General features: G+C 37.0%; 4 protein-coding genes across 4 annotated transcripts; 1 reads left to right on the top strand and 3 right to left on the bottom strand.

The window, feature by feature from the left end:
* Nucleotides 1–3,415: 3,415 nt before the first annotated feature.
* LOC103515383 (protein YIPF1) lies at nucleotides 3,416–5,624 on the bottom strand. The gene is made up of 4 exons (XM_026828107.1): nucleotides 5,068–5,624; nucleotides 4,219–4,455; nucleotides 3,916–4,039; nucleotides 3,416–3,804 (listed from the first exon to the last, which is right to left on the bottom strand). Exons 1-4 carry the CDS (start codon nucleotides 5,335–5,337, stop codon nucleotides 3,587–3,589), a joined length of 849 nt encoding a protein of 282 aa, XP_026683908.1. The 5' UTR covers nucleotides 5,338–5,624; the 3' UTR covers nucleotides 3,416–3,586.
* A 3,644-nt stretch (nucleotides 5,625–9,268) lies between these two features.
* Nucleotides 9,269–12,464, top strand: LOC103515381 (mucolipin-3-like). Its single transcript, XM_026828110.1, has 3 exons — nucleotides 9,269–9,732; nucleotides 9,876–10,547; nucleotides 12,384–12,464. The coding sequence occupies exons 1-3, from the start codon at nucleotides 9,269–9,271 to the stop codon at nucleotides 12,457–12,459; spliced, it is 1,212 nt and encodes a 403-aa protein (XP_026683911.1). The 3' UTR covers nucleotides 12,460–12,464.
* LOC103515382 (ATP-dependent RNA helicase ddx24) lies at nucleotides 11,835–21,053 on the bottom strand. Its single transcript, XM_026828106.1, has 5 exons — nucleotides 20,844–21,053; nucleotides 18,520–20,384; nucleotides 15,652–15,719; nucleotides 14,677–14,929; nucleotides 11,835–12,227 (listed from the first exon to the last, which is right to left on the bottom strand). The coding sequence occupies exons 1-4, from the start codon at nucleotides 20,973–20,975 to the stop codon at nucleotides 14,685–14,687; spliced, it is 2,310 nt and encodes a 769-aa protein (XP_026683907.1). The 5' UTR covers nucleotides 20,976–21,053; the 3' UTR covers nucleotides 11,835–12,227; nucleotides 14,677–14,684.
* A 367-nt stretch (nucleotides 21,054–21,420) lies between these two features.
* On the bottom strand, nucleotides 21,421–24,439 carry LOC113469994 (ATP-dependent RNA helicase ddx24-like). The gene is made up of 4 exons (XM_026828109.1): nucleotides 24,213–24,439; nucleotides 22,419–23,536; nucleotides 22,166–22,287; nucleotides 21,421–21,974 (listed from the first exon to the last, which is right to left on the bottom strand). The coding sequence occupies exons 1-4, from the start codon at nucleotides 24,342–24,344 to the stop codon at nucleotides 21,421–21,423; spliced, it is 1,926 nt and encodes a 641-aa protein (XP_026683910.1). The 5' UTR covers nucleotides 24,345–24,439.
* Between the last annotated feature and the right edge of the window lie 973 nt (nucleotides 24,440–25,412).

The following is a 25,412-nucleotide window of genomic DNA, read 5'->3' as shown; positions in this document are numbered from 1 at the left end:
TGAGACTCTTGATGAGCTCAGTGCAACATGGAAGAACTCAAGCTAAGTAAGACTAAAAAGTTCAATTATTCTAAAATTGCTTCTGATTGACTTACCTTCTATTTTATACAATGGTGGGGTATTTAATCAAAAACACATTATTTCAATAGGTACCTATTCGAAATATTGGAAAACACTGATATTAAATGTTTACAAAAGAGTACCTAGATTATACAAATCCTGTTATTAAAAAGTGAAGTAGGTAGTTAACTATTTGAAGATGAAAGAAGTTGATATCAAATCAACAGACAACTTGAAAGGCTTTTCCTCTTCTTCACCTTTCACCTCATCTCCTGATCACCTGTGGTTGTAGGATATTTTGTTTGATATTAAATTTTCTTTTTTATTTTTTTTTATCTTTTTATTTTTATCAGTTTTCACTTTAGTAGGTAGTGAGAAGATGAGAATGAGAAGGTGAGAAGTTGAGAACGAACAATCAAACAATGAATGAAGAGATATCAGCTGTTTTAAATGATGAATGGAACAGCTGACAAAAAATGGCGGAAAACACTTTTAAGCTCTTTTCACACTATGCTCCAACGAGGGTACTTGTGCAGAAGTCACGTCTGTGGAATATTGCTACCAAAGGAACTGGCACAAACAAGCAGTGACCGGTGTTACTATAGGATTCTGTTAAATGCAAGAAGGAGTTTTCACAATTAGAGCAGTGATTAGTGTTATTATAGGATAAGGTTAAATACAAAAAGGAGCTTTTCTTTTCCACGGATGTGACTTCTGCATAATTACCAGCTAGTGGTGCAATCTTTTGAACAGGTGGGTGTGTGTTCAATCCCAGCTGAGTTATGGAATTTTAATCTTGAGAGTTAACTATATCACAATATGTAATAGACACATCCATTAGGTTAAATGCAAGAGGGAGTTTTCACAATTAGAGCAGTGATTAGTGTTATTATAGGGTAAGGTTAAATACAAAAAGGGGCTTTTCTTTTCCACGGATGTGACTCCTGCATAATTACCGGCTAGTGGTGCAACCTTATGAACAGGTGGGTGTGTGTTCAATCCCAGCTGAGTTATGGAACTTTAATCTTGATATATCTTGAGAGTTAACTATATATCACAGTATGTAATAGACACATCCTGCTGCTAAGGACAAGTGAATTTTTAGTCCTATTTAAGGGGTATAGGGTGGTTCTTGAGAACTGTTTTTTTGACCCAAGTACCTGTAGAACTAAATGGGTGTGTTTTTGGACATAAGATCAGCAACAACTTACCAACTGTACAATACCCCAAGCGCTGATAATAATCTGTGGAATATTGCTACCAAAGGAACTAGCACAAACGAGCATAGTGAACAGTGTTATTATAGGGTTAGGTTAAATGCAAGAAGGAGTTTTCACAATTAGAGCAGTGATTAGTGTTATTATAGGGTAAGGTTAAATACAAAAAAGGAGCTTTTCTTTTCCACGGATGTGACTTCTGGATAATTACCAGCTAGTGGTGCAACCTTTTAAACAGGTGGGTGTGTGTTCAATCCCAGCTGAGTTATGGAATTTTAATCTTGAGAGTTAACTATATCACAATATGTAATAGACACATCCGTTCAGAATGGGACGACCAATGGTTTTGTATGTTGTCAGAATTGTCTCCTTGTTTTTTCCCCATGTATTTCCTGCTAGCGATTTTAAGAGATTATTCCTGCTTCTAACTCTGGTTTTGATTTCACCTGCATGTTTGTGAAAGGTCATTGTTGGATCAAAAGTAATACCAAGTATTTTTGGATTTTTTGTTGAGGGTATGCGTTCACCATTCACAAATATGTCAAGGACTGTGCCGACTTCTTTTGTCCATGTGGTAAATAAGGTGGCGGATGATTTGCCCGGTGAAAGCTGCAGTTTTCTTTCTGTGAGCCAGGAGTTGAGGGTGCTCAAGTAGTCATTTACTTTATTGCAAAGTTCAGGTATGTTGTTTCCGCTGGTAAGGATGGAGCAGTCATCAGCATATGATATAAGATTTACATCTTCAGGTGGAGTAGGAACTTTACTCATATACAGGTTGAATAGAGCTGGCGAAAGTACTCCGCCTTGTGGGACTCCTTGTTTAACTCTTCTGTATGTAGACTTGGTGTTTCTGAAATCTACATATGTTTGCCTTCCTGACATGTAATTGTGCAGCCATCGTTGTATGAACCATGGTATAGATGTTTCTGACAGATCTTGGAGTAGTTGTTCAATGGAAATTGTATCGAATGCCTTTGAAAGGTCAACTGCTACCATAATGGTTCTTTGGCATGGTCTTTCTTGGTTTAGACCTCGGTTGATCTTGTCTGTGATTGTGTGAAGTGCTGTGACAGTACTGAACTTCTTCCTAAATCCATGCTGGTGACTAGCTAAGGTGATATTCTCATTTATGCAAGGTAGTAATGTTGCTTCTAATAGTTTCACCACTGGAGAAAGTAAGGAGATCGGTCTGTAGGATTTTGAGTCATGCGGGTCTTTTCCTGGTTTGAGAAGTGGTATTATCCGTGCAATTTTCCAAACATTTGGTATTGTAAGTGATTTTAGGGATAGATTGAACATTGATGTCATGTATTCAATACCTTTATGTCCCAAATGTTTTAACATCAGTGTAGATATACCGTCTGGGCCAATGGCTTTTGAGGCCTTTGCTTTCTGAATAACTCTCACAACTTCTGAACTTGGTATTGATGGTGGTGAACTCTGTGTTTTGTTGATCTTGTTCAGACTAGAGTAGTTCTGGAAGTGCCGTTTGATTCTTCGTTTTTGTTTGTCGAGTTCTACAGGGTGCTCGGTGAATTGTCGATTGAGGTTGTTTGCACATTTCTTCGGGTTATCTATTGCAATGTTGTTGAAGTTAATCACAATGTTGTTATTGTTGGATTTGCCTGGAGTAGCTATGTTTTTGATTGTCTTCCATAAACTATTAATACCTTTCCCATCCAATGAGAGCTTATCTAGATGTTCATGCCATTTTTTGGCTCTATGTTCATCAACTAGTTTATTGATACGCTGATTGAGCTCTCTGATTCTAGGATCCCCTGGGTTGGCTGTTCGTATTTGATCTCTTTCATCAGCTAAGAGTGCCGCAGATGTTGGAAAGTTGGGGCGTATCTTTGGAATGCAGCCAGCAGGTATATATTTTGCCTTTGCTTGATTTAGAATCTTTCTGAAAGTTTTTTCTGCAGGTATAACATCTGTTGGTGTTGAAAGTAATACCAAGTATTTTCGGATTTTTTGTTGAGGGTATGCGTTCACCATTCACAAATATGTCAAGGACTGTGCCGACTTCTTTTGTCCATGTGGTAAATAAGGTGGGCTAACAAAAACAACTTTAAAATAGGTAGGGGACTTATATCCCACCTATAAGGAGACATCACAAATACCTAAAATACTTCTTCACCAGGTCATAGTGGTTTAGTGGGTCATATTGCTTGCTGGAGATGGGACGACTACTTTTGGAGCTACAATAACGTCCACAGCAGTGGGCATTGGAGGGACATGGAAGAAATACAGCATGAGACCCAAGGCAAGAAGGAAGTGCAGACCTCCCAGTACAAGGTCATAGTGGTTTAGTGGGTCATATTGCTTGCTGGAGATGGGACGACCACTTTTGGAGCTACAGTAACGTCCACAGCAGTGGGCATTGGAGGGACATGGAAGAAATACAGCATGAGACCCAAGGCAAGAAGGAAGTGCAGACCTCCCAGTACGACTAGTGGTAATATGTTTGGCTGACGGAATGCAGGAAGCAGGGATGTGATCAGGATGTAACCAGACAGCAAAGCACCTGGGGGAAAAGAATGATAAAAGTTAACAAAATACCTAGAGGTATTTGACAGGATGGGCAGGTAATGTACAATTGTACATACCAGTTACTGGTTGATAAATTTTTACTTACCTATCAGTACCAGGGTGACTTGTAGGAATCCAACTTGTATTACCCATAATATTGCAATGGGAATATAAATGCTCAGGGAGTAACCATACACACACAGAAGTTCAAGAATGGATAGATTCACAACCTGAAATTGAAAATTGGATCAAATAATGAAAGTAGTTCCTATCTGAAAAAAATAATAAAACAATTTTAATGTCTTAGACATTACAAATTATCTCATGAGCCTAATTCATGAACCATTTTTTTTTCTAATTTTTGAGGGGGGGGAACAATCACCTACATAGATGAATAATGAATACCAACCTCAGAATCATTTTGGTATTTCAAATAACCCCATACAAGTACAGGCAATAACCATGCATAGGAGAAGATGGCTGTTGCCGAGGTAGAAATTGCATGGAAGTCATATTTCCAGTGGTATTTATGAGTTGCTGCAGCCTGTAAGTAGTTTGCTATGTTTCCACTGATCGCTATTGTGATGATTAGTGTCACACACACCCAGAATGGTCCATAGAGATCAGGCTTAGACTGAATGTAGGTCTGAAAATCATAGAAAGAATAAAATGATTTGTGGAAGTAGAAAGAGACACAACTCATCATAAGACAAGTCCTACAATGAAGATCTGATGAATCAATACAATGGGTTTAATTTCTAGTCACTAATGGGTAGAATAATTGTCCAACTTCTCTAGCCTGGAAAGGTTCTTCCTGGTACCTGGAAAGGTACCAATAATGGTTCTGATGAAGATCTGATGAATCAATACAATGGGTTTAATTTCTAGTCACTAATGGGTAGAATAATTGTCCAACTTCCCTAGCCTGGAAAGGTTCTTCCAGGTACCTGGAAAGGTACCAAGAATGGTTCTTCAGATAATGACTTGTGAAGTAGCACCACTGTAGCTAATATCAAAGTAAATTAATGTTGAAAACATCAGTAATTAGGTTGTGGTTATGTACCGGGTTGAGACGAGCTCAGACTAGTTGAGATACAACATTGTTTCTACAGTTTGACATGGGAGTGGTAACTTAAAAACAAGGCAAGTTTACCAACCTTGCCTATCTCTACCCAGTACGTAGCCACAACCTAAATAAACATCTCTCTTGAAGATGCCTGCTGAGACAAAAAAAAAATGTTGGTTATGTATCTCTCACCTGTAGATAGTTGTCTCCAAATTTTGGATAGACAGAACCTTTTATCCTGCTAATCACAGTGTCAGTGTCAACATCAAAGAATCTCTGGAAGTATTCAAAAGACCACTGACTTGGTTTTGAGCTGTCATCCCCTGGGAATGCATCCTGCTTTTGACTGTTCCGTACTGGACTATCACCCAATGGATTTTGCTCAAGTTGAGAAGGATATGATTTGAAATCAAACTCTGAAGCATTGGTTTCTTCAAAATCAACCAAAATGTCTGTGCTCATTTTGCTAGAGTTGAATCAAAATGTCATGTCCAAAATTCTAATAGGAGGTACAAAATAAGATAGTATGTAGAATGTAGATTGTTATCACTGCATTTTATAACACAGGTAAGTATCTTGATGTTTATCACTCACCACTTTGATTTATTCTTATCACAATAGGCTTATCCGCTAAACACAATTCCAGTATCAACTACACCTCATAACAACTTCTTTCATTGACTTTTCCTTTTATTACCTACTTTTTCCTAACTTTTAACGTCAGCAAGCAAGTGTCAAGTGATCCAAATTCAAAAAGACATGAAAAGCGTCACCATTTTCTTTTCTTATCACTTTTCACGGATTCTACACTTTTTGCGGTCGTATTGCCGTCGTTTCGTTGGAGCATAGTGTGAAAAGAGCTTAAAAGTGTTTTCCGCCATTTTTTGTCAGCTGTTCCATTCATCATTTAAAACAGCTGATATCTCTTCATTCATTGTTTGATTGTTCGTTCTCAACTTCTCACCTTCTCATTCTCATCTTCTCACTACCTACTAAAGTGAAAACTGATAAAAATAAAAAGATAAAAAAAAATAAAAAAGAAAATTTAATATCAAACAAAATATCCTACAACCACAGGTGATCAGGAGATGAGGTGAAAGGTGAAGAAGAGGAAAAGCCTTTCAAGTTGTCTGTTGATTTGATATCAACTTCTTTCATCTTCAAATAGTTAACTACCTACTTCACTTTTTAATAACAGGATTTGTATAATCTAGGTACTCTTTTGTAAACATTTAATATCAGTGTTTTCCAATATTTCGAATAGGTACCTATTGAAATAATGTGTTTTTGATTAAATACCCAATACCTATCAGTCTGAAGAATAACAGACGTAAATACCTAATTTACCTTTTGTTTTCTTTTCTAATAATTATTAACCTATGTTCCTATGTCATAATATAAACTTTGGTGTGTTAATCCCATTGATTGTGAAGTGATTATAATAAAAAAATATCGATAACTATCGATGGCGCCGACTATCGATAGTTCTCCTCCTCTAGTCTCTAGTGCTAGTCCAAAAGAGTCAAACAGTCAAAAGACATGAATCATGAAATATGAAAAGCGTCACCATTTTCTTTTCTTATCACTTTTCACGGATTCTACACTTTTTGCGGTAAATTTGCCGGTCATATTGCCGTCGTTTCGTTGGAGCATAGTGTGAAAAGAGCTTAAAAGTGTTTTCCGCCATTTTTTGTCAGCTGTTCCATTCATCATTTAAAACAGCTGATATTTCATTCATTGTTTGATTGTTCGTTCTTACCTTCTCACAAACAAACAAACAAAAGAAAAGTAGGTACCTACCTACCTACAAAAGTGAAAACTGATAAAAATAATAAGTTAATAAGATAAAAAATAAAAAAGAATAATTTTACCTATCCTACAGCAGGCACAGACAGACCACAGGTGAAACTGGTGAAAGGTGAAGATTTGAAGAAGAGGAAAAGCCTTTCAAGTTGTCAGTTGATTTGTGATTTGATATCAACTTCTTTCATCTTATAGTTGTTACTACTTCACTTTTTAATAACAGGATTTGTATAATCTACTCTTTTGTAAACATTTAATATCAGTGTTTTCCAATATTTCGAATAGGTATCTATTGAAATAATGTTTTTTGATTAAATACCTATCAGTCTGAAGAATAACAGACGTAAATACCTAATTTACCTTTTGTTTTCTTTTCTAATAATTATTAACCTATGTTCCTATGTCATAATATAAACTTTGGTGTGTTAATCCCATTGATTGTGAAGTGATTATAATACAAAGAACAGGAAATAACAATTGGTGCAACAGAATCAGACTGTATCCATCTGCTGCGTAAATATTTTGTACCTAGATATGGAATGGGCCTCTGTACCTACTCTTTTCCCCAGTTTGATGATTTTTTGTTTACCTATCCACAACCCTTAGTTAACTATAGCATGTGAATACCTTTTTGTTTCCTAAATATAATTAATTTATTCATTTTTCTTGTGATGCAACTGTGTCATATCACAACTGTAGCAACAATTTTTTTTTCTTTTCTTTCTCCTTCATGTTTTCTCTTGTGGATTTTCTCCCCAATGGTATGAATTTCGAAGACTTCTAATGTTCCTTCTTTCAAATAAAAGCAGCAAAAGTTTGATCTAATTCACATTGGAAATTTAATTACCAAATCTGGGTTTCATGTTATTAATTTACTTTCTTTGTGAAATAATGGTCTCATTTGCACTGAGAAATATTCATAATATGATTTTTGAATATTGTGCTTGTATGTACATGTATGTCTGTTTTGGTGGCAGCTTAAATAGTGGGAAATTTTCCAAGTTAATTTAATCAATAAAATAATATTTTGGTAGGTATCTAAGTACCTAATTTTCTCTGCAGTGTAGGCAAGTAGGCATCCACATGTTCAGTTCTATGTATCAACTATGTAGATTATTGTAGATACACTAGATACCTTGTTTATGTATGGTGGGACTTAATTGTTGAGTGTTGTAGTAAGTAGCTATGTGGAGTTCCTTAAAAGAGTACAATTTCATTATCTGTTCGATTGTATCTCCTTCAAGAAGATGTCATTTCTCCCTTAAGCTATGTCCATATATAGTCGACGGCCGTCAATCCATGTCGACTGAAACCGTCCGCACTGCCTCGACACCAAGATTCACCTCGTCGATCGATTGGTAGTCGACTATGTGTGGACACAGCTTTAGAGGAGTAACCTTCGGTTTGTCTGCGTTTAAAATATCCTTGCCAAAAATCCTTTTGCCTAAGTTGTGCCAAAGAATAGTAGTATAGTGCTTTAGACTCCAAATAAGGTGATGTGGTCGCAATCAGGATACGACACGAACGAATTGGATTTTCGCGTGTCCGCCAATGGGATATTTCATTTTCAAGTTCAGTATGTTTTCAGGTCATTTTGACCAGTTAGGATTGTCGGTTCGATCTTATAAGTACAGATATGTTATTATTATTATTTTTTTTTTGTCTTTCTCGCATAAAAGTACAATTTAGTTGTAAGTGAGAAATGTTTAATTTCTTTGGTTTTATAAGAATGAGGAAAAAGAATAAATTGGTTGGTCTTTATTTATAGGTGGGAATACATTTTCGTGTTCTCTATTATTTGTTTTATTTTATTTATATTAATTTTCATTTATTACCTATTTTATTTTTACAATTGAAGGGTTTATTGAAGAATGTCATAAAACAAAACTTGATTTTTACAAACACTTTTTAAGTGTTTGATTTTCAATGACGAGTATTGAAATGACTTTACAAATAGAGGTGTATTTGTATAAAGAAGAGATATCAACATGAATCTTTTTAGAACTAATTCTTAATAATATGCCGCATTAGAAAAGCCGTTTTACTCAAGAAGGGCCTAAGCAGGGCTCTTGCATAAAGCCTTCAATTTTCGTGTTCTTTACTATTTTTATTTATTTTATTCTTACTCAATGAATTCTTACTACTTATAATACTCTTTGAATTTATATACAGGGTGGTCCAGAGTTACCTGACGGTTTTGATTTGCCCATTAGGTACTTTGTTATAACTTGTCGTAGCTTGTTGAAATTAATATCACTAAGTTCAGAACTAAATGAGCTTTTGTTACAATGTAGTCATGGACCCCTCAACATCGAGCTCTCGCTGTGGTGGCATTTCTTAAAAGTAGGTAGTGAATTTTTGACTAATGCTCAGAGGAAGTTTTGCACCCATTTTGATTTTCCTCCCTCCTCACCCGATCTTAGGTCATGCGAGTTTTTTCCATGGAAATACGTTAATAACAAGGTGTATATTTACAAGACAAGGACTCTGGATGAGTTCACGGGTGCTTCTTATCACGAAATTCGTGCTATAGCCCAGGAAAAGCTAAAGGCAGTATGTCGATTTTGCACACAAATTGAGTGTTTTCAGAATGCGGGCAAGAACCAAAGGATATGATAGTAAAACCGAACTAGAGAAGGTTGGTATGGGAATAGAGTTCTCACGGTTTGTAAAAGCTGAACTGAAGATCTCTCTAAAGACAGTGAATTTTAAAGCAGCTGGTCCTATCTCCCCTCCTGATTGTTATCAATTTGATATTACTATAAATCTTGATAACTCTGACATGGATGGTCAAGTACTCATCTCATTGGATACAGAACCTACAAGACTTGCATGCAAAGGAGATGTCAAGTATTATGATAATAATAGACTTGATTTTATTCTACGCAGTCTTCTCAACCTATTGGTTATCACAGTGTGCTGTACCTCTTTCATTCTGTGTACAAGAGCTATATGGCGGGCACAATTATTAAAATATGAAACCATCAACTTTTTTCAAGAAAAATTCAATAAGAAATTGAGCATGGAAGGACGTTTGGAGTTTTTAAATCTATGGTATGATGCTGTACCTCTTTCATTCTGTGTACAAGAGCTATATGGCGGGCACAATTATTGAAATATGAAACCATCAACTTTTTTCAAGAAAAATTCAATAAGAAATTGAGCATGGAAGGACGTTTGGAGTTTTTAAATCTATGGTATGTTATGATCATTGCAAATGATGTACTATTAATTTTGGGATCATCTATCAAGGAACAAATTGAAAGGAAACAATTTATTGGTGATCAGTGGAATCTATGTAGTGTATTCCTAGGCACTGGAAATTTACTGGTATGGTTTGGAGTATTGCGTTACCTCGGGTTCTTCAAAACATACAATGTTGTCATTCTAACTCTCAAGAAAGCTTTTCCCAAAGTAGCAAGGTTCCTACTCTGTGCTGTTCTGATCTATGCTGGTTTTACATTCTGTGGCTGGTTAGTGTTGGGTCCTTATCACATGAAGTTCAGATCACTATCTACTACTTCAGAGTGTTTGTTTGCTCTCATCAATGGAGATGACATGTTTGCCACATTCTCCATTATGCCTAAGAAGTCTGCAATGCTATGGTGGTATTTACGTATCTACCTGTACTCATTCATCAGTCTGTACATCTATGTGATACTGAGTTTGTTCATATCAGTCATCATGGATGCCTATGAAACAATCAAACAATATTATATCAATGGATTTCCCAAGAGTGATGTCATTAAATTCATGGGTGAGATTCAAGAGGATGAAACAAACCATGATTTCTGGAGTTCAATTGAAACAGCTTCATTCTCATTCCGGGAACAGATCCACAAGATGGTCTGTTGTAATAGTTGCAGAAAGTGAGTTGTATCTTGAAATATTATGATCTCTATGTGTTCTGTGGTGAACTTAGGGGTTACCATCTATCTATAGACTGTTCAATTTATTGTTAAATATACATAAATGAACCGTTAATTACGTGAACTTGTGAGTGCGATAACATAATGCTTATTCAATTTATGTAAGCTATGTAATTATGTATACTTTCCTGTTATCGAAGCCTACAAACTTATTATAAAGCTTATCAGTACTGAAGTTAGGATCACATGATATGGCAGAGCAACAAATATTCAGGCAATTTTTTTCTTCCATACCGTGTGATCGGTCTTCGTTAATTAATTAACATGACCATATACCTATGGCGTCTAATTTTTTCTTTGTAATGTGTATAGAAAATTTCTCGTTTTTTTCTAGCAAAATCTAAATGTTAGCACAAATCAATCGCCCTAGCTACTAGGGCTGATCGGGAGGCTAACGGAAAACGTCGACCACATCTGAACACGAGAAAAGGCGAGGAAGAAGAAGAAAATAGAAAGTTCCCAGATTATAATCTGTCATATCGTGTGATTCTAGTTTTAAACCAGAGTACCATAACAAGATCAGAAAGACCTTTTGTGAAGAAAAAAAAAAGATTACTGGGGGGCAAGAGTCCAAAGACTGGACTCCGCACATGGGAATACCGTAAAAGGCCCCCGTAATGTAATATGATCGAGGCTACAATGTGAGTTCAAACTCTGTTTTTAGTGAAGTCCTTTGTGATGTCTGCTTTTATTGGGCGCAAGCATTGAACTCTTCCAACAATCGGAAGCAGCGTTGTGTTCTCTCCAATCAAAAGACATGGTAAGTCTGGTAACCTAGTTAGGGGTGCTTGTGAATGCAATTTGGCATTAAAAAAAGACGTAATCCCGACAATTAATTAAGCTCATGCAATGTTCTATATTACTCTTATAAGATTAGGTACGTTATAATATTACAATTTTTGAGAAGTGCAAAATCTAAATTGCCAAGTTCTTTTTCTGGGATAGATAGATCTATCTGGGATAGATAGATAACCCCTCGGGCTTTCTTTTGCTTTCCCAGTAGAACCTAAAATGAGCTTTCTATAAAATTTGTAGTATAAATACCAGAATCTCTTCATTCCTACATCAGGTGGTTGAAGACATTTTTCATCAAATTCCGTGCTTTCTACGATCTACAATCGGAAGCAGCGTTGTTGTGTTCTCTCCAATCAAAAGACATGGTAAGTCTGGTAACCTAGTTAGGGGGGCTTGTTAATGAATGCAATTTGGCATTAAAAAAAGACGAAATCCCGACAATTAATCAAGGTCATGCAATGTTCTATATTACTCTTATAAGATTATGTACGTTATATTACAATTTTTGAGAAGTGCAAAATCTAAATTGCCAAGTTCTTTTTCTAAGATAGATAGATCTATCTGGGATAGATAAATCTATCTGGGATAGATAAATCTATCTGGGATAGATAGATCTATCTGGGATAGATAGATAACCCTCTGGCTTTTTTAGCTTTCCCCAGTAGAACCTAAAATGAGCTTTCTATAAAATTTGTAGTATAAATACCAGAATCTCTTCATTCCTACATCAGGTGTTTGAAGACATTTTCATCAAATTTCGTACTTTCTACGATATATTTTCCAGAGATGGTTCATTTGATTTGATGGACGCCTCTTGGTCCAAATCTGAAACAGTGAAATAGTGAAAACAAAATTAAAATTTGTGAGAAATCTCGAGTTTTCATATTTTGTTTGCCAGACAAAAATTTCATTATTGATAAACAGTAAAAACGGTAGATTCAGTCTTGATTAATTAATGTTATTTTTTCCTGTTGGTTTCAGGTGTACTGTGATCATAAAGAAGAACATTCACTTCCCAGCGTTGGCAACTCACTTGGAATTGTCTTTGAGTTCCTAGGGGAAAAGGACTAAATAGATCTCATCCTATCCAAATAAATAATAATACATAGTACTAATGAAATGAATAAGGTTCAAAATGGTCTTTCAGGTCAAAGAAGAAATTATTGTTTTTAATTTTTTACTGTACATGTAAAATTATATTTCTTTTCGTGGTAGAAAAAATGACCTAATAGTCAATTCCTAATAATGGCTAACAGCATTAATTCTATGTAAAAAGTTATGTGTTGGTTCGTTGGTAAATGTTACTCGTTATTCCTCTGTGTTATGTGGTGATATGGTTAGAGTAGATATAGTGCAGACCTAGCTTAGCTTTTGACGTGGATTCCTTCAAAACTACCTACAAACAACCTGTAAAATAAAGAGGGAATTTCTACCTAAGTACTTAGTAGGTACTGACTCTATTTGGTACTAGGTAAAGTATGATTGAATGAGACCCCTACAGTTCAATTTTGAAGTATTCGAAATCAAAATGTCACAATGAAATCAAGAACTTGTCTACAACATGTAATCTATTTTGTTTCTACGAGGTCCCCATTGGAGTTCCTAGAATTCGAGTCACTATTCCGGAGAAGGCCTTCATTCAGCAGATTATTCACCACTGAGGATGAGGGAACCAAGTACGATTGTCGTGTAGAGAGGAATGAACATGTGATAAATTGAGATTGGAATGGTGAGCGGAGCGGAGGTGAATGGAGTGAAGACAGACATTCAGAAGGTAAAGACCGATTCCTATTTCCTACTATCCGTTCACGTAACGCTTCAGTCATTCATAGAAGCTCAACCCGTCCCATAGGCTATTTGCCCCTACACCTAAGCCTCAAGTGGGCTTTTTGTGTATGTCCAGTCATAGGAGGAACGTCCAATGACATATCATGCTATCAGGCTAAAAAAGGAGTTGACGACAGAGCCCCATAGATTCGATTAGGCCGAAAATCCGCCCCATAGGCTATTTGCCCCTACACCTAAGCCTCAAGTGGGCTTTTTGTGAACGTCCAGTCCATAGGAGGAACGTCCAATGACATATCATGCTATCAGGCTAAAAAAGGAGTTGACGACAGAGCCCCATAGATTCGATTAGGCCGAAAATTTAATCAGATAATTTAATCAGAAAATTTTCTACGTGTGTTGAATATTTTTGGCGAAATTCTTCGAAAAAGAATTTCGAAGAAGAAAGGAACAACCTAAATGCAAAATTGTCGGGTTAAAACTCACTTAATCCGTTCAAATCTATAGGAGATATTTAGCTAATTTGTGTGAAATGTCAATGAGTACTAATTTGGTACCCTATTTCTGTTGCAGGTCTGTCCAAATCGTTCCGTGATATGGAAGTGAGAATTTCGTTTGGTTATTTACTTACGTCCGATTTATTCAAGTGCCTAAGAATTCTATATGTACCTCCCCATTTTTTATTTACTTACCTATTTATTATTTCGGTTCCTCGAAAGTCGAAACCACTTTTTCGCATTACTTCAATTCTATGTACCTAGGCATCCTTTCAAGCCTTTCGGTTTTTATTTCTTTATTTTCTCCTGATTCTTTTAATATTAACTACCTCCTCTTGATCTTACTTTATATTCTCGTGTATAACAGGTATCCAAATAATCTTGGAATTAAGTATTGGATTAGATTTTTGTTCATTTTAACATTTTAAAAATTAAGTAGGTACAAAGTACCTCTAGGTTCTTTTCTTATTCTTCAGTACACTTTTTAGATAATTTTATGTTAGAGTTTTGTTTATTACTATTTTTATGTTTTCTTAATTAAAGTAAAATCAATTTGTATTTTTTGTTAGTAATGTAATTAAATAAAAGAAGTACCAAACGATTTTTGTTCATTTTAAAAATTAAGTAGGTACAAAGTACCTCTAGGTTCTTTTCTTATTCTTCAGTACACTTTTTAGATAATTTTGTGTTAGAGTTTTGTTTGTTACTATTTTTATGTTTTCTTAATTAAAGTAAAATCAATTTGTATTTTTTGTTAGTAATGTAATTAAATAAAAGAAGTACCAAACGATTTTGTTTCTGTAGAATTATGTTTTTATTACTTTTGTTTTAAACTTAGATTACGTACCTACTTACAGCCAGCTGAGTACCTAGCTGTTTTGTTCTAGACTGAATAGGTAGGTAATATGTATGTACCCTTAATCCCTACTTTGTCTTATCATTAAGATGGAGAAAATCCCTTTTGTACCTATTAAACTTAACCATAACTTTACCTGTGGAGCTAGGCAGATGAGGCTGATGTAGAAGTGTTCTTCTTCCTCTTGAACTTTCTCTTGTGTTTGTTTCTGTTCTTGAGCGCCATCTTCTTCTCTTCCTTGACATCCTCAACAGCATGTTTGACCGCATTCAGCGCAGAGACAGAACTCACATTACATTGGTAACTCTGGACACTCTTGCCCAACAAGCTCTGCAGTTCTTTCCTCTTACTGACGAGAGCTTTCGACATGAGCGCATTCTCACGACTATTTGGGGAATGGTTGAAGGAACTAATCAACGCGGGAGACCCAGGAAAGAGTACATTAGAGATGTGGAGACTGATATGGGATGCCAGACCTACATCCCTAATCCCTACTTTGTCTTATCATTAGGATGGAGAAAATCCCTTTTGTACCTATTAAAATTAACCATAACTTTACCTGTGGAGCTAGGCAGATGAGGCTGGTGTGGAAGTGTTCTTCTTCTTCCTCTTGAACTTTCTCTTGTGTTTGTTTCTGTTCTTGAGCGCCATCTTCTTCTCTTCCTTGACATCCTCAACAGCATGTTCCCTTAATCCCTACTTTGTCTTATCATTAAGATGGAGAAAATCCCTTTTGTACCTATTAAACTTAACCATAACTTTACCTGTGGAGCTAGGCAGATGAGGCTGATGTAGAAGTGTTCTTCTTCCTCTTGAACTTTCTCTTGTGTTTGTTTCTGTTCTTGAGCGCCATCTTCTTCTCTTCCTTGACATCCTCAACAGCATGTTATGTTCTTCTTCTTCCTCTTGAACTTTCTCTTGTGTTTGTTTCTGTTCTTGAGCGCCATCTTCTTCTCTTCTTTGACATCCTCAACAGCATGTTTGACCGCATTCAGCGCAGAGACAGAACTCACATTACATTGGTAACTCTGGACACTCTTGCCCAACAAGCTCTGCAGTTCTTTCCTCTTACTGACGAGAGCTTTCGACATGAGCGCATTCTCACGACTATTTGCTTTCGGTTGAATCAAGTTCTCGTCATCAATGATAATGTCCATGTCTTTAGCAGCTTTCTCCAGCCAGTTGTCTGGGCGATTCTTCTTGATTTTACTCTCCAGATATTCGATGCTCTTGGCTAAATCGATTCTTTTCTTGATCAACAGCATGTTTGACCGCATTCAGCGCAGAGACAGAACTCACATTACATTGGTAACTCTGGACACTCTTGCCCAACAGCTTGATTGTTTCTCTAAGTTGACACCAAGGTAGTAGGTAATCCTCAGGACTCATGGCTCGCTGTAGGGTTAAAATACAAGATTTAAAATATTTGCAATTTTTTATTTACTCACCAATATTTGATCGACAGGTTTGAACGGGTTACCATTGTCTCCTTCCTCCTCATCCTCCTCCTCCTCTTCCTTCTCCTCTCCCTCCCTTTGTTTCTTCTCCCGTTTCCATTTCTCTCTCTTCTGTGCGTACTGCAATTTTTTATTTACTCACCAATATTTGATCGACAGGTTTGAACGGGTTACCATTGTCTCCGTCCTCCTCATCCTCCTCCTCCTCTTCCTTCTCCTCTCCCTCCCTTTGTTTCTTCTCCCGTTTCCATTTCTCTCTCTTCTGTGCGTACTTTCCAACCCTGATTTCCGGCGGTACGCGTAGGTAGAAAGTAGAAACACAGTAGGGAATGTTTGTCTACCTACCACCGTCTTAGAGCCTCCTTATCTAGTAATCTATTATTATGACGTTTCTCCAATGATAGGTACCTACGTCTGGTAAGTTTCACCAATAAGGGGATGATAAGATCATCGTAGTATTCGTCTATTTGCTTCATCAGCCATCTGGAAAAAAGTATATATTTTTATTTGAAAGTTTTTTTATGAACTGTATAGGTATGTAGGATTGTAACAATAATTATTATTACTTTTTTATTTTTATTTTTTAACAAGAAACACGTGTCTTGGGCTGCTTAGTGATTTAGTCTGGTTTCGTTGTATAACTCATGTAGTGATTTAAAGGATAAATGTTATACTACAATAGGGATAGTAACTATGTCTCCTTCAATTAACATCCCCTCACTGTTAAAATATGGAGTAATGGAGCATCACAAAGTTACAGAGTCTTCGAAAATGGTTTTACCAAAGACAATCTGATTCAAAAGAGACCCTCGACCCACCTGCGGGTGCGGTGATACCCTAACCGTGGACCATATATTTAATTGCCACACACATCTACAAATACGTTCCTCCCTCCCCTCACCACCAGCCCTCGATAACAAAATTATTATGTTTATTTCATCGTTCACCAAACCTCTTCCCATTTCTATCTGGAGGCGACTTTTCCCTAAAGGTGTGTCCACACATAGCACATAGGCGATGGACCATCGATCGACCGTAAATCAATGATCGGCGATGTCGACAGCTTAACAGGTAAAATGAAAATCAAATCATGAATTTTTTGCCGTAAAGCATCAGCCTTTTCATAACCTTTGTGGATAGGTATTACAGCTTTAATAAGTGCCTTCTTTGCAATCATATTTCGATAATCTTCCAACACTGGTAATGCCGCCACTAGTTGCTACTCGAATAAAGTAGCTACTCACTTGTCCTCACGAGGCTGAGTGCTCCAGGAGTAGCTACAAGAATGTGAGGACACTTGTTTAGAATTCTGAGCTGTTTCTCAGTAGACATTCCTCCAACAACACAAGCTACTTTGACTGGGGTATATTTCCCTGCATCCAGAATATGATTCTGTACTTGTATTGCAAGTTCACGAGTAGGTGCTAATATCAGAGCATCCCAGGAGTAGCTACAAGAATGTGAGGACATTTGTTTAGGATTCTGAGCTGTTTCTCAGTAGACATTCCTCCAACAACACAAGCTACTTTGACTTGGGTATATTTTCCTGCATCCAAAATATGATTCTGTACTTGTATTGCAAGTTCACGAGTAGGTGCTAATATCAGAGCATATAACTTATTTCTTGTTTTTTTAACAAACTCAGTGGTATTCGCTGATTCTTCCTCCAGTTCTTCCAAAACTTCTTCTGCTTCTTCTTCAAGACCAGAATCATTTTCATCTTCTTCTGTTGGATTTTCAATTCCTCACCCGATCTTAGGTCATGCGACTTTTTTTCATGGAAATACGTTAATAACAAGGTGTATATTTACAAGACAAGGACTCTGGATGAGTTCACGGGTGCTTCTTATCACGAAATTCGTGCTATAGCCCAGGAAAAGCTAAAGGCAGTATGTCGATTTTGCACACAAATTGAGTGTTTTCAAAATGCGGGCACTTTTTCGGATAGCGTTGTCTGCCACACCTGATCACCATCACAAACAAATTCCCCAAAAAAGTAAACCTCATTTTGTTATCTTTCATTTAAAATAAATATCACTATTTTATCTTGAAAATTGAACGTGTAGCATCATTTTAAAAACCGTCAGGTAACTCTGGACCACTCTGTACTACCTCCCCTGAAAATAAATATTAAACTTTTTATTTTGAAAATATTAAAATACCCCCTTGCGTTAAGTCAATTGCAATACCGTAGGTTTCTTGATTCGAAAATAAGCAATTGGTTTGGTTGAATCAAGTTCTCGTCATCAATGATAATGTCCATGTCTTTAGCAGCCTTCTCCAGCCAGTTGTCTGGGCGATTCTTCTTGATTTTACTCTCCAGATATTCGATGCTCTTGGCTAAATCGATTCTTTTCTTGATCAAAGATAGAACCGATTCATCGATGGGGAAGTCTGGTAGATCCACTTTCTTCTCGAGTGAGTTGAACATCTTAATGTAGAGAGGAATCTCATCGGATTCTATGAGTACTAGGGTAAGACCTTCATTATTAGCCCTAGCAGTACGGCCACTACGATGTAACCAGTTGTCTGGGCGATTCTTCTTGATTTTACTCTCCAGATATTCGATGCTCTTGGCTAAATCGATTCTTTTCTTGATCAGAGATAGAACCGATTCATCGATGGGGAAGTCTGGTAGATCCACTTTCTTCTCGAGTGAGTTGAACATTTTAATGTAGAGAGGAATCTCATCGGATTCTATGAGTACTAGGGTAAGACCTTCATTATTAGCCCTAGCAGTACGGCCACTACGATGTATGTAGATCTCACTAGTACGAGGTACATGGTAGTGGATGACATGTTCTATACCAGGAATATCAAGACCCCTTGCTGCTACATCGGTTGCTAGCAGGATACTGTTATTCTGATCTCGGAACCTGTCCAGATTCTTCAGCCTTTGTCTTTGATTCATAGAAGCATGTAGAGGTAGAGGGGAACACTTCAACATTGTCAACAGTTGTGTCAGTCTCTTCACACTGGATATTGAGTTACAGAACACTAAGGTTCTGCCTGGATGTTGCAAGATGAAATAATATAAGTAGCTATCCTTCTCATCGTGTTTGCATAATATCTTGGATTCTGTCAATGTTTTAGTAATCCCTATCTTCTCTGTCAGGTCAACAATCTTGGGACTTTTTATATTGAGCAGATCTTGTAGCCTCTTGATACTGGGATCTCCTTTGGAAACTTTCTTACTCTTCGACTGGCCTTTCTTCAAGTTTAAAGAGTTTTTCAGACTGTGTGTTAGTGTAGCAGAAAACACGAACGTTTGCCTCGGTTGAGAGGTTTCAGTCATTGTCACACGATCCAAGATGTTTTTCAATTCAGGGAAATGTCCAGACTCTATCATTCGGTCTGTTTCATCAATGACTAAATAGTTTATCTTGTAGAGCTCTGTTAAATGGAAGTGTCCCAGTTGTATGAATTCCCACAATCTTCCAGGAGTAGCTACAAGAATGTGAGGACACTTGTTTAGAATTCTGAGCTGTTTCTCAGTAGACATTCCTCCAACAACACAAGCTACTTTGACTGGGGTATATTTCCCTGCATCCAGAATATGATTCTGTACTTGTATTGCAAGTTCACGAGTAGGTGCTAATATCAGAGCATATAACTTATTTCTTGTTTTCTTAACAAACTCAGTGGTATTGGCTGATTCTTCCTCCAGTTCTTCCAAAACTTCTTCTGCTTCTTCTTCAAGACCAGAATCATTTTCATCTTCTTCTGTTGGATTTTCAAGCTTATTCACAATTCCTGTCAAGATAGGAATGCCAAATGCCAAGGTTTTACCGCTCCCAGTCTCTGCAGCACCAACTATATCTTTCCTTGCTAACAATGCAGAAGGCATTACCATGGATTGTATCTTTGTTGGGGTTTTGAAACCTTTCTGATACAATGCTCTGATAATGGTCTCTGGAATATTGAACTTGACCCACTCGGCCATTTGTACAAACATATCTTCATTGTTACTGGTGTCAACCTCTAATAGTTCCTTATTAGCACTTGTGTATGTCTGTTTCTTCTTCTTTTTCTGCTTCAGTTTTTTACTGTGAGGTTCATCAGATTGAATCTCTTCAGTTTTATTTACTTGATCATCAGGATCATTTGTATTTGCACTAAGCTCAGAGACCTCAACTTGACTGGGGTTTTGTTTCCTTTTCAACTTTTTCTTTTTAGAACTCACAGTTACATTAATGTCTTCTGTTTTCTCTTTGTCAGCTTCAGCTCTTTCCTCTTCTTCATTGTTTTCTTCCTCCTGAAGGTTGAACTTGGTTTTGCTTTTCACTTTAGTTTTAAGAGGTTTCTTTTTCTTCCTTTTCTTTTTCACTCCTCCATCTTTAATTTTGGCTGATGTTTTAGGCGCTCCAATGACAACAGTTTTGTTTTTCTGAAAATTCAAGAAATAAAAATATTAAATAATCAGAATATTTTAATACAAAATTTGGTGAGTTCAAGATTGGGACTTTCTGAATTGCCTGAAACTGCATTACCCCTAGGCTAACCAAGCTTCATAAAAATGAATTGTTTCTTTTCATTTTTTTTTTTTTTTTTTAAGGTTTGAAAGAGGACACTGTAGCAACTGAGAAGAATCATCCAAATATCAATCATTTTTTTTTTTTTTTTTAGATTTGAAAGAGGACACTGTAGCAACTGAGAAGAATCATCCAAATATCAAAGAGAAGACAGGAGGGTAGGGGAAAGCACCTTATCAGTTGAGGATAAAGTTTGCCCTGGTGGGAATCGAACCCATGATCCAACACGTACAGAGTAGGTGTGCTAAACACCGAGCTAACTAGGCTGGCTTTTTTAGACCTTTAAATTCACTGTGACTGAATGGTTTACATACCTTGTCCAAGCAGTAATCAGTGAGCTCTTCAACACCGATCAAACCATCCAGATCCAGGTTTTGAGAGAGAACCCGGGATTTCAGAGACAAAGGTTTCCATGACAAACCATTCTTTGGAATCACTTTGACCATTTTTGAAGCAATTAACACTGCATCAAATCAAAATCAAAAGGATCCGGATCCCTATTTTCCAGAAAATCTTCTGTCACATGCCTACATGCCACTGTTTACATTTAAAGGTCCGTTCACACGATCATGCTTCAGTGTTGCCGGACTTGTTGAGCACAGCGTCGGCAACAAAAGAGAAGAACAGAAGATGAGATCTGAGAGGGAAATTCAAATTTTTGAAAATTTCAAATTTCAAAAGTTGTTTTCCGTTAACTGTTTTGTTACCTATCAGTTTTATGAGTTTTATCGTTTTTATCTGTTTTATCTCGCTATTGTCATCTGCAGAAGATTGGATGAACTAGATAGGTAAGTACTTACTACTTGATGCTGGTGCAAACTAGAGGAGGAGAACTATCGATAGTCGGCGCCATCGATAGTTATCGATAGTTTTCAAAAAAACTATCGATAACTATCGATAGTTGACTGATTCATCGATGGGGAAGTCTGGTAGATCCACTTTCTTCTCGAGTGAGTTGAACATTTTAATGTACAGAGGAATCTCATCGGATTCTATGAGTACTACGGTAAGACCTTCATTGTTAGCCCTAGCAGTACGACCACTACGATGTATGTAGATCTCACTAGTGCGAGGTACATGGTAGTGGATGACATGTTCTATACCAGGAATATCAAGACCCCTTGCTGCTACATCGGTTGCTAGCAGGATACTGTTATTCTGATCTCGGAACCTGTCCAGATTCTTCAGCCTTTGTCTTTGATTCATAGAAGCATGTAGAGGTAGAGGGGAACACTTCAACATTGTCAACAGTTGTGTCAGTCTCTTCACACTGGATATTGAGTTACAGAACACTAAGGTTCTGCCTGGATGTTGCAAGATGAAATAATATAAGTAGCTATCCTTCTCATCGTGTTTGCATAATATCTTGGATTCTGTCAATGTTTTAGTAATCCCTATCTTCTCTGTCAGGTCAACAATCTTGGGACTTTTTATATTGAGCAGATCTTGTATCTCTTCACACTGGATATTGAGTTACAGAACACTAAGGTTCTACCTGGATGTTGCAAGATGAAATAATACAAGTAGCTATCCTTCTCATCATGTTTGCATAGTATCTTGGATTCTGTCAATGTTTTAGTAATCCCTATCTTCTCTGTCAGGTCAACAATCTTGGGACTTTTTATATTGAGCAGATCTTGTAGCCTCTTGATACTGGGATCTCCTTTGGAAACTTTCTTACTCTTCGACTGGCCTTTCTTCAAGTTCAAAGAGTTTTTCAGACTGTGTGTTAGTGTAGCAGAAAACACAAACGTTTGCCTCGGTTGAGAGGTTTCAGTCATTGTCACACGATCCAAGATGTTTTTCAATTCAGGGAAATGTCCAGACTCTATCATTCTAAAGAGTTTTTCAGACTGTGTGTTAGTGTAGCAGAAAACACGAACGTTTGCCTCGGTTGAGAGGTTTCAGTCATTGTCACACGATCCAAGATGTTTTTCAATTCAGGGAAATGTCCAGACTCTATCATTCGGTCCGTTTCATCAATGACTAAATAGTTTATCTTGTAGAGTTCTGTTAAATGGAAGTGTCCAAGTTGTATGAATTCCCACAATCTCCCAGGAGTAGCTACAAGAATGTGAGGACACTTATTTAGAATTCTGAGTTGTTTCTCTGTAGACATTCCTCCAACAACACAAGCCACTTTGACTGGGGTATATTTCCCTGCATCCAGAATATGATTCTGTACTTGTATTGCAAGTTCACGAGTAGGTGCTAATATCAGAGCATATAGCTTATTTCTTGTTTTCTTAACAAATTCAGTGGTATTGGCTGATTCTTCCTCCAGTTCTTCCAAAACTTCTTCTGCTTCTTCTTCAAGACCAGAATCATTTTCATCTTCTTCTGTTGGATTTTCAAGCTTATTCACAATTCCTGTCAAGATAGGAATGCCAAATGCCAAGGTTTTACCGCTCCCAGTCTCTGCAGCACCAACTATATCTTTCCTTGCTAACAATGCAGAAGGCATTACCATGGATTGTATCTTTGTTGGGGTTTTGAAACCTTTCTGATACAATGCTCTGATAATGGTCTCTGGAATATTGAACTTGACCCACTCGGCCATTTGTACAAACATATCTTCATTGTTACTGGTGTCAACCTCTAATAGTTCCTTATTAGCACTTGTGTATGTCTGTTTCTTCTTCTTTTTCTGCTTCAGTTTTTTACTGCTAGGTTCATCAGATTGAATCTCTTCAGTTTTATTTACTTGATCATCAGGATCATTTGTATTTGCACTAAGCTCAGAGACCTCAACTTGACTGGGGTTTTGTTTCCTTTTCAACTTTTTCTTTTTAGAACTCACAGTTACATTAATGCCTTCTGTTTTCTCTTTGTCAGCTTCAGCTTCTTCTACCTCTTCTTCATTATTTTCTGCTTCCTGTAGGTTTGGCTTGGTTTTGCTTTTCACTTTAGTTTTGAGAGGTTTCTTTTTCTTCCTTTTCTTTTTAACTCCTCCATCTTTAACTTTGGCTGTTGTCTTAGGTGCTCCAATGACAACTGTTTTGTTTTTCTGAAAATTCAAGAAATGAAAATATTGAACTATCAGAATATTTTATTGGTTCTCTTGAATCTTGGACATTCTCTTGAAAATAGAAAGTAAAAAAGCTGTATCTTTGCCATACAGCTGAGTTGATTTTTTTTTTTTTTTTTTTTTTTTTTTTTTTTTTTTTCAAGCAACCACATTACCTCTAGGCTCACCATGATTCAAATACGATTTTTTTCATTATTATTTTAAGGTTTGAAAGAGGAAACTGTAGCCAATGAGAAGAATCATCCCAAAATCAGATAGAAAAAAGAGAGGATAGGAGTAGGCTAGCTGTTCCCAGAACAAACCTTACCCATTGACAATAAACTTGGTAATTATGCAGAAGTCACGTCCGTGGAAGAGAAAAGCTCCTTTTTATATTTAACCTAACCCTATAATAACACTAATCACTGCTCTAATTGTGAAAACTCCTTCTTGCGTTTACCTAACCCTATAATAACACTGGTTACTGCTTGTTTGTGCCAGTTCCTTTGGTAGCAATATTCCACGGACGTGACTTCTGCACAAGTACCTAAACGTTGAACTTTTGTGGGAATTGAACCAATGCTCTAACACAAAGAGGGTAGGCGTGCTAAACTCCAAGCTAACTAGGCTGTCGTTTCAGGCCTTTAAATTCACTATGGCCGAATATTTTACATACCTTGTCTAAGCAGTAATCAGTGAGTTCTTCGACACCTATCAAACCATCCAGATCCAGGTTTTGAGAGAGAACCCGGGATTTCAGAGACAAAGGTTTCCATGACAAACCATTCTTTGGTATCACTTTGACCATTTTTGAACCAATTAACACTGCTGCTGGGTTAAAATCAGTTTAATTCTTTAAATTTTCACAGAGGTATCAAATCAAAATCAAAAGGATCCCTGTTTTCCAGAAAATCTTCTGTCACATGCCAATGTTTTGTTTACATTTAATTTATTTAAAGGTCCTTTCACACGATCATGCTCCATTGTTGCCGGACTTGTCGAGTACAGCGCCGGCAACAAAAGAGAACATGAGACCTGAGCGCTGAGCGGGAAATTCAAATTTTTGAAAATTGCAAATTTCAAAAGTTGTTTTCCGTTAACTGTTTTGTTACCTATCAGTTCTACTTCTATGAGTTTTATCGTTTTTATCTGTTTTATCACGCTATTGTCATCTGCAGAAGATTGGATGAACTAGATAGGTAAGTACTTACTTGATGCTGGTGCAAACATTCCAATGTATTTCTACACAGGAAGGTAAGTAAAATGTTATTTTTTTTTTCTGTTGCTGAAAAGTTAATTTAAGCTTAAGCCATTGGCGGTAGCATTTTGGATGCACTGGTTTCGTGGTTTCAAATTTATTGATCACTGAAGAGTAACGCTGAGCCTGGCTGGCTTAGACCTAAACTCCCCATGTTTCACTCCACTTATTGAAAAAAATGTAGGTACTTAGATCCAACTATGTAGGTAGTAAGTGGATCTAGGCTTGCAGACTGGATGTGATCCAACTTACACAGGTGAATTTTTAAGCTTGATTCGAGCCTTACATCCAATCCAAGCGTGTGTGCTAACTGGGTACTGTTAGTCATAGGCATTTGTCACTTGTCAGTAGGCATTTTCTCTGTTTGTAGTTTGGAATAACATGACGACCGCCGTCTGAAGCTTTCTCCGCCACACACGGTCCGATGCGACGGTCAGATCGTGAGTGGTGGGCTTTATACTTTTATAGTAGCAGTTATTTCTAAAAACTTACAGCAGCAATGGTTTAAACTTCATATTCTCATCACTCAGCAGCTCTTCAAACACTTGTCGATTCTCTTCTGTGCGTTGAAAATCGTTCGAATCTATCACATAGATGACACCATATGCCTGGAAGTGG

This window comes from Diaphorina citri, unplaced genomic scaffold, assembly GCF_000475195.1.
Source record: "Diaphorina citri unplaced genomic scaffold, Diaci psyllid genome assembly version 1.1 scaffold1329, whole genome shotgun sequence".
Taxonomy (NCBI): Eukaryota; Metazoa; Arthropoda; class Insecta; order Hemiptera; family Psyllidae; genus Diaphorina; species Diaphorina citri.
Note: the sequence above shows the minus strand (reverse complement) of the source record. Positions and strands in the feature narration are given on the sequence as shown.

Coding starts and splice junctions, on each gene's coding strand:
- LOC103515381 (XM_026828110.1), top strand. CDS start 9,269: ATGCGGGCAAGAACCAAAGGATATGATAGTAAAACCGAACTAGAGAAG. Junction 9,733..9,875: donor TTGGAGTTTTTAAATCTATG/GTATGATGCTGT, acceptor TTTAAATCTATG/GTATGTTATGATCATTGCAA. Junction 10,548..12,383: donor TGTTGTAATAGTTGCAGAAA/GTGAGTTGTATC, acceptor TGTTGGTTTCAG/GTGTACTGTGATCATAAAGA.
- LOC103515382 (XM_026828106.1), bottom strand. CDS start 20,975: ATGGTCAAAGTGATTCCAAAGAATGGTTTGTCATGGAAACCTTTGTCT. Junction 20,385..20,843: donor CTGATTACTGCTTGGACAAG/GTATGTAAACCA, acceptor TTGAATTTTCAG/AAAAACAAAACTGTTGTCAT. Junction 15,720..18,519: donor AAGAATCGCCCAGACAACTG/GTTACATCGTAG, acceptor CCCAGACAACTG/GCTGGAGAAAGCTGCTAAAG.
- LOC103515383 (XM_026828107.1), bottom strand. CDS start 5,337: ATGAGCACAGACATTTTGGTTGATTTTGAAGAAACCAATGCTTCAGAG. Junction 4,456..5,067: donor TTGGAGACAACTATCTACAG/GTGAGAGATACA, acceptor TATGATTTTCAG/ACCTACATTCAGTCTAAGCC. Junction 3,805..3,915: donor AGTCACCCTGGTACTGATAG/GTAAGTAAAAAT, acceptor CTTTTCCCCCAG/GTGCTTTGCTGTCTGGTTAC.
- LOC113469994 (XM_026828109.1), bottom strand. CDS start 24,344: ATGGTCAAAGTGATACCAAAGAATGGTTTGTCATGGAAACCTTTGTCT. Junction 22,288..22,418: donor ACTGAAACCTCTCAACCGAG/GCAAACGTTCGT, acceptor CTCTCAACCGAG/GCAAACGTTTGTGTTTTCTG. Junction 21,975..22,165: donor CAGTATCAAGAGGCTACAAG/ATCTGCTCAATA, acceptor AAGAGATACAAG/ATCTGCTCAATATAAAAAGT.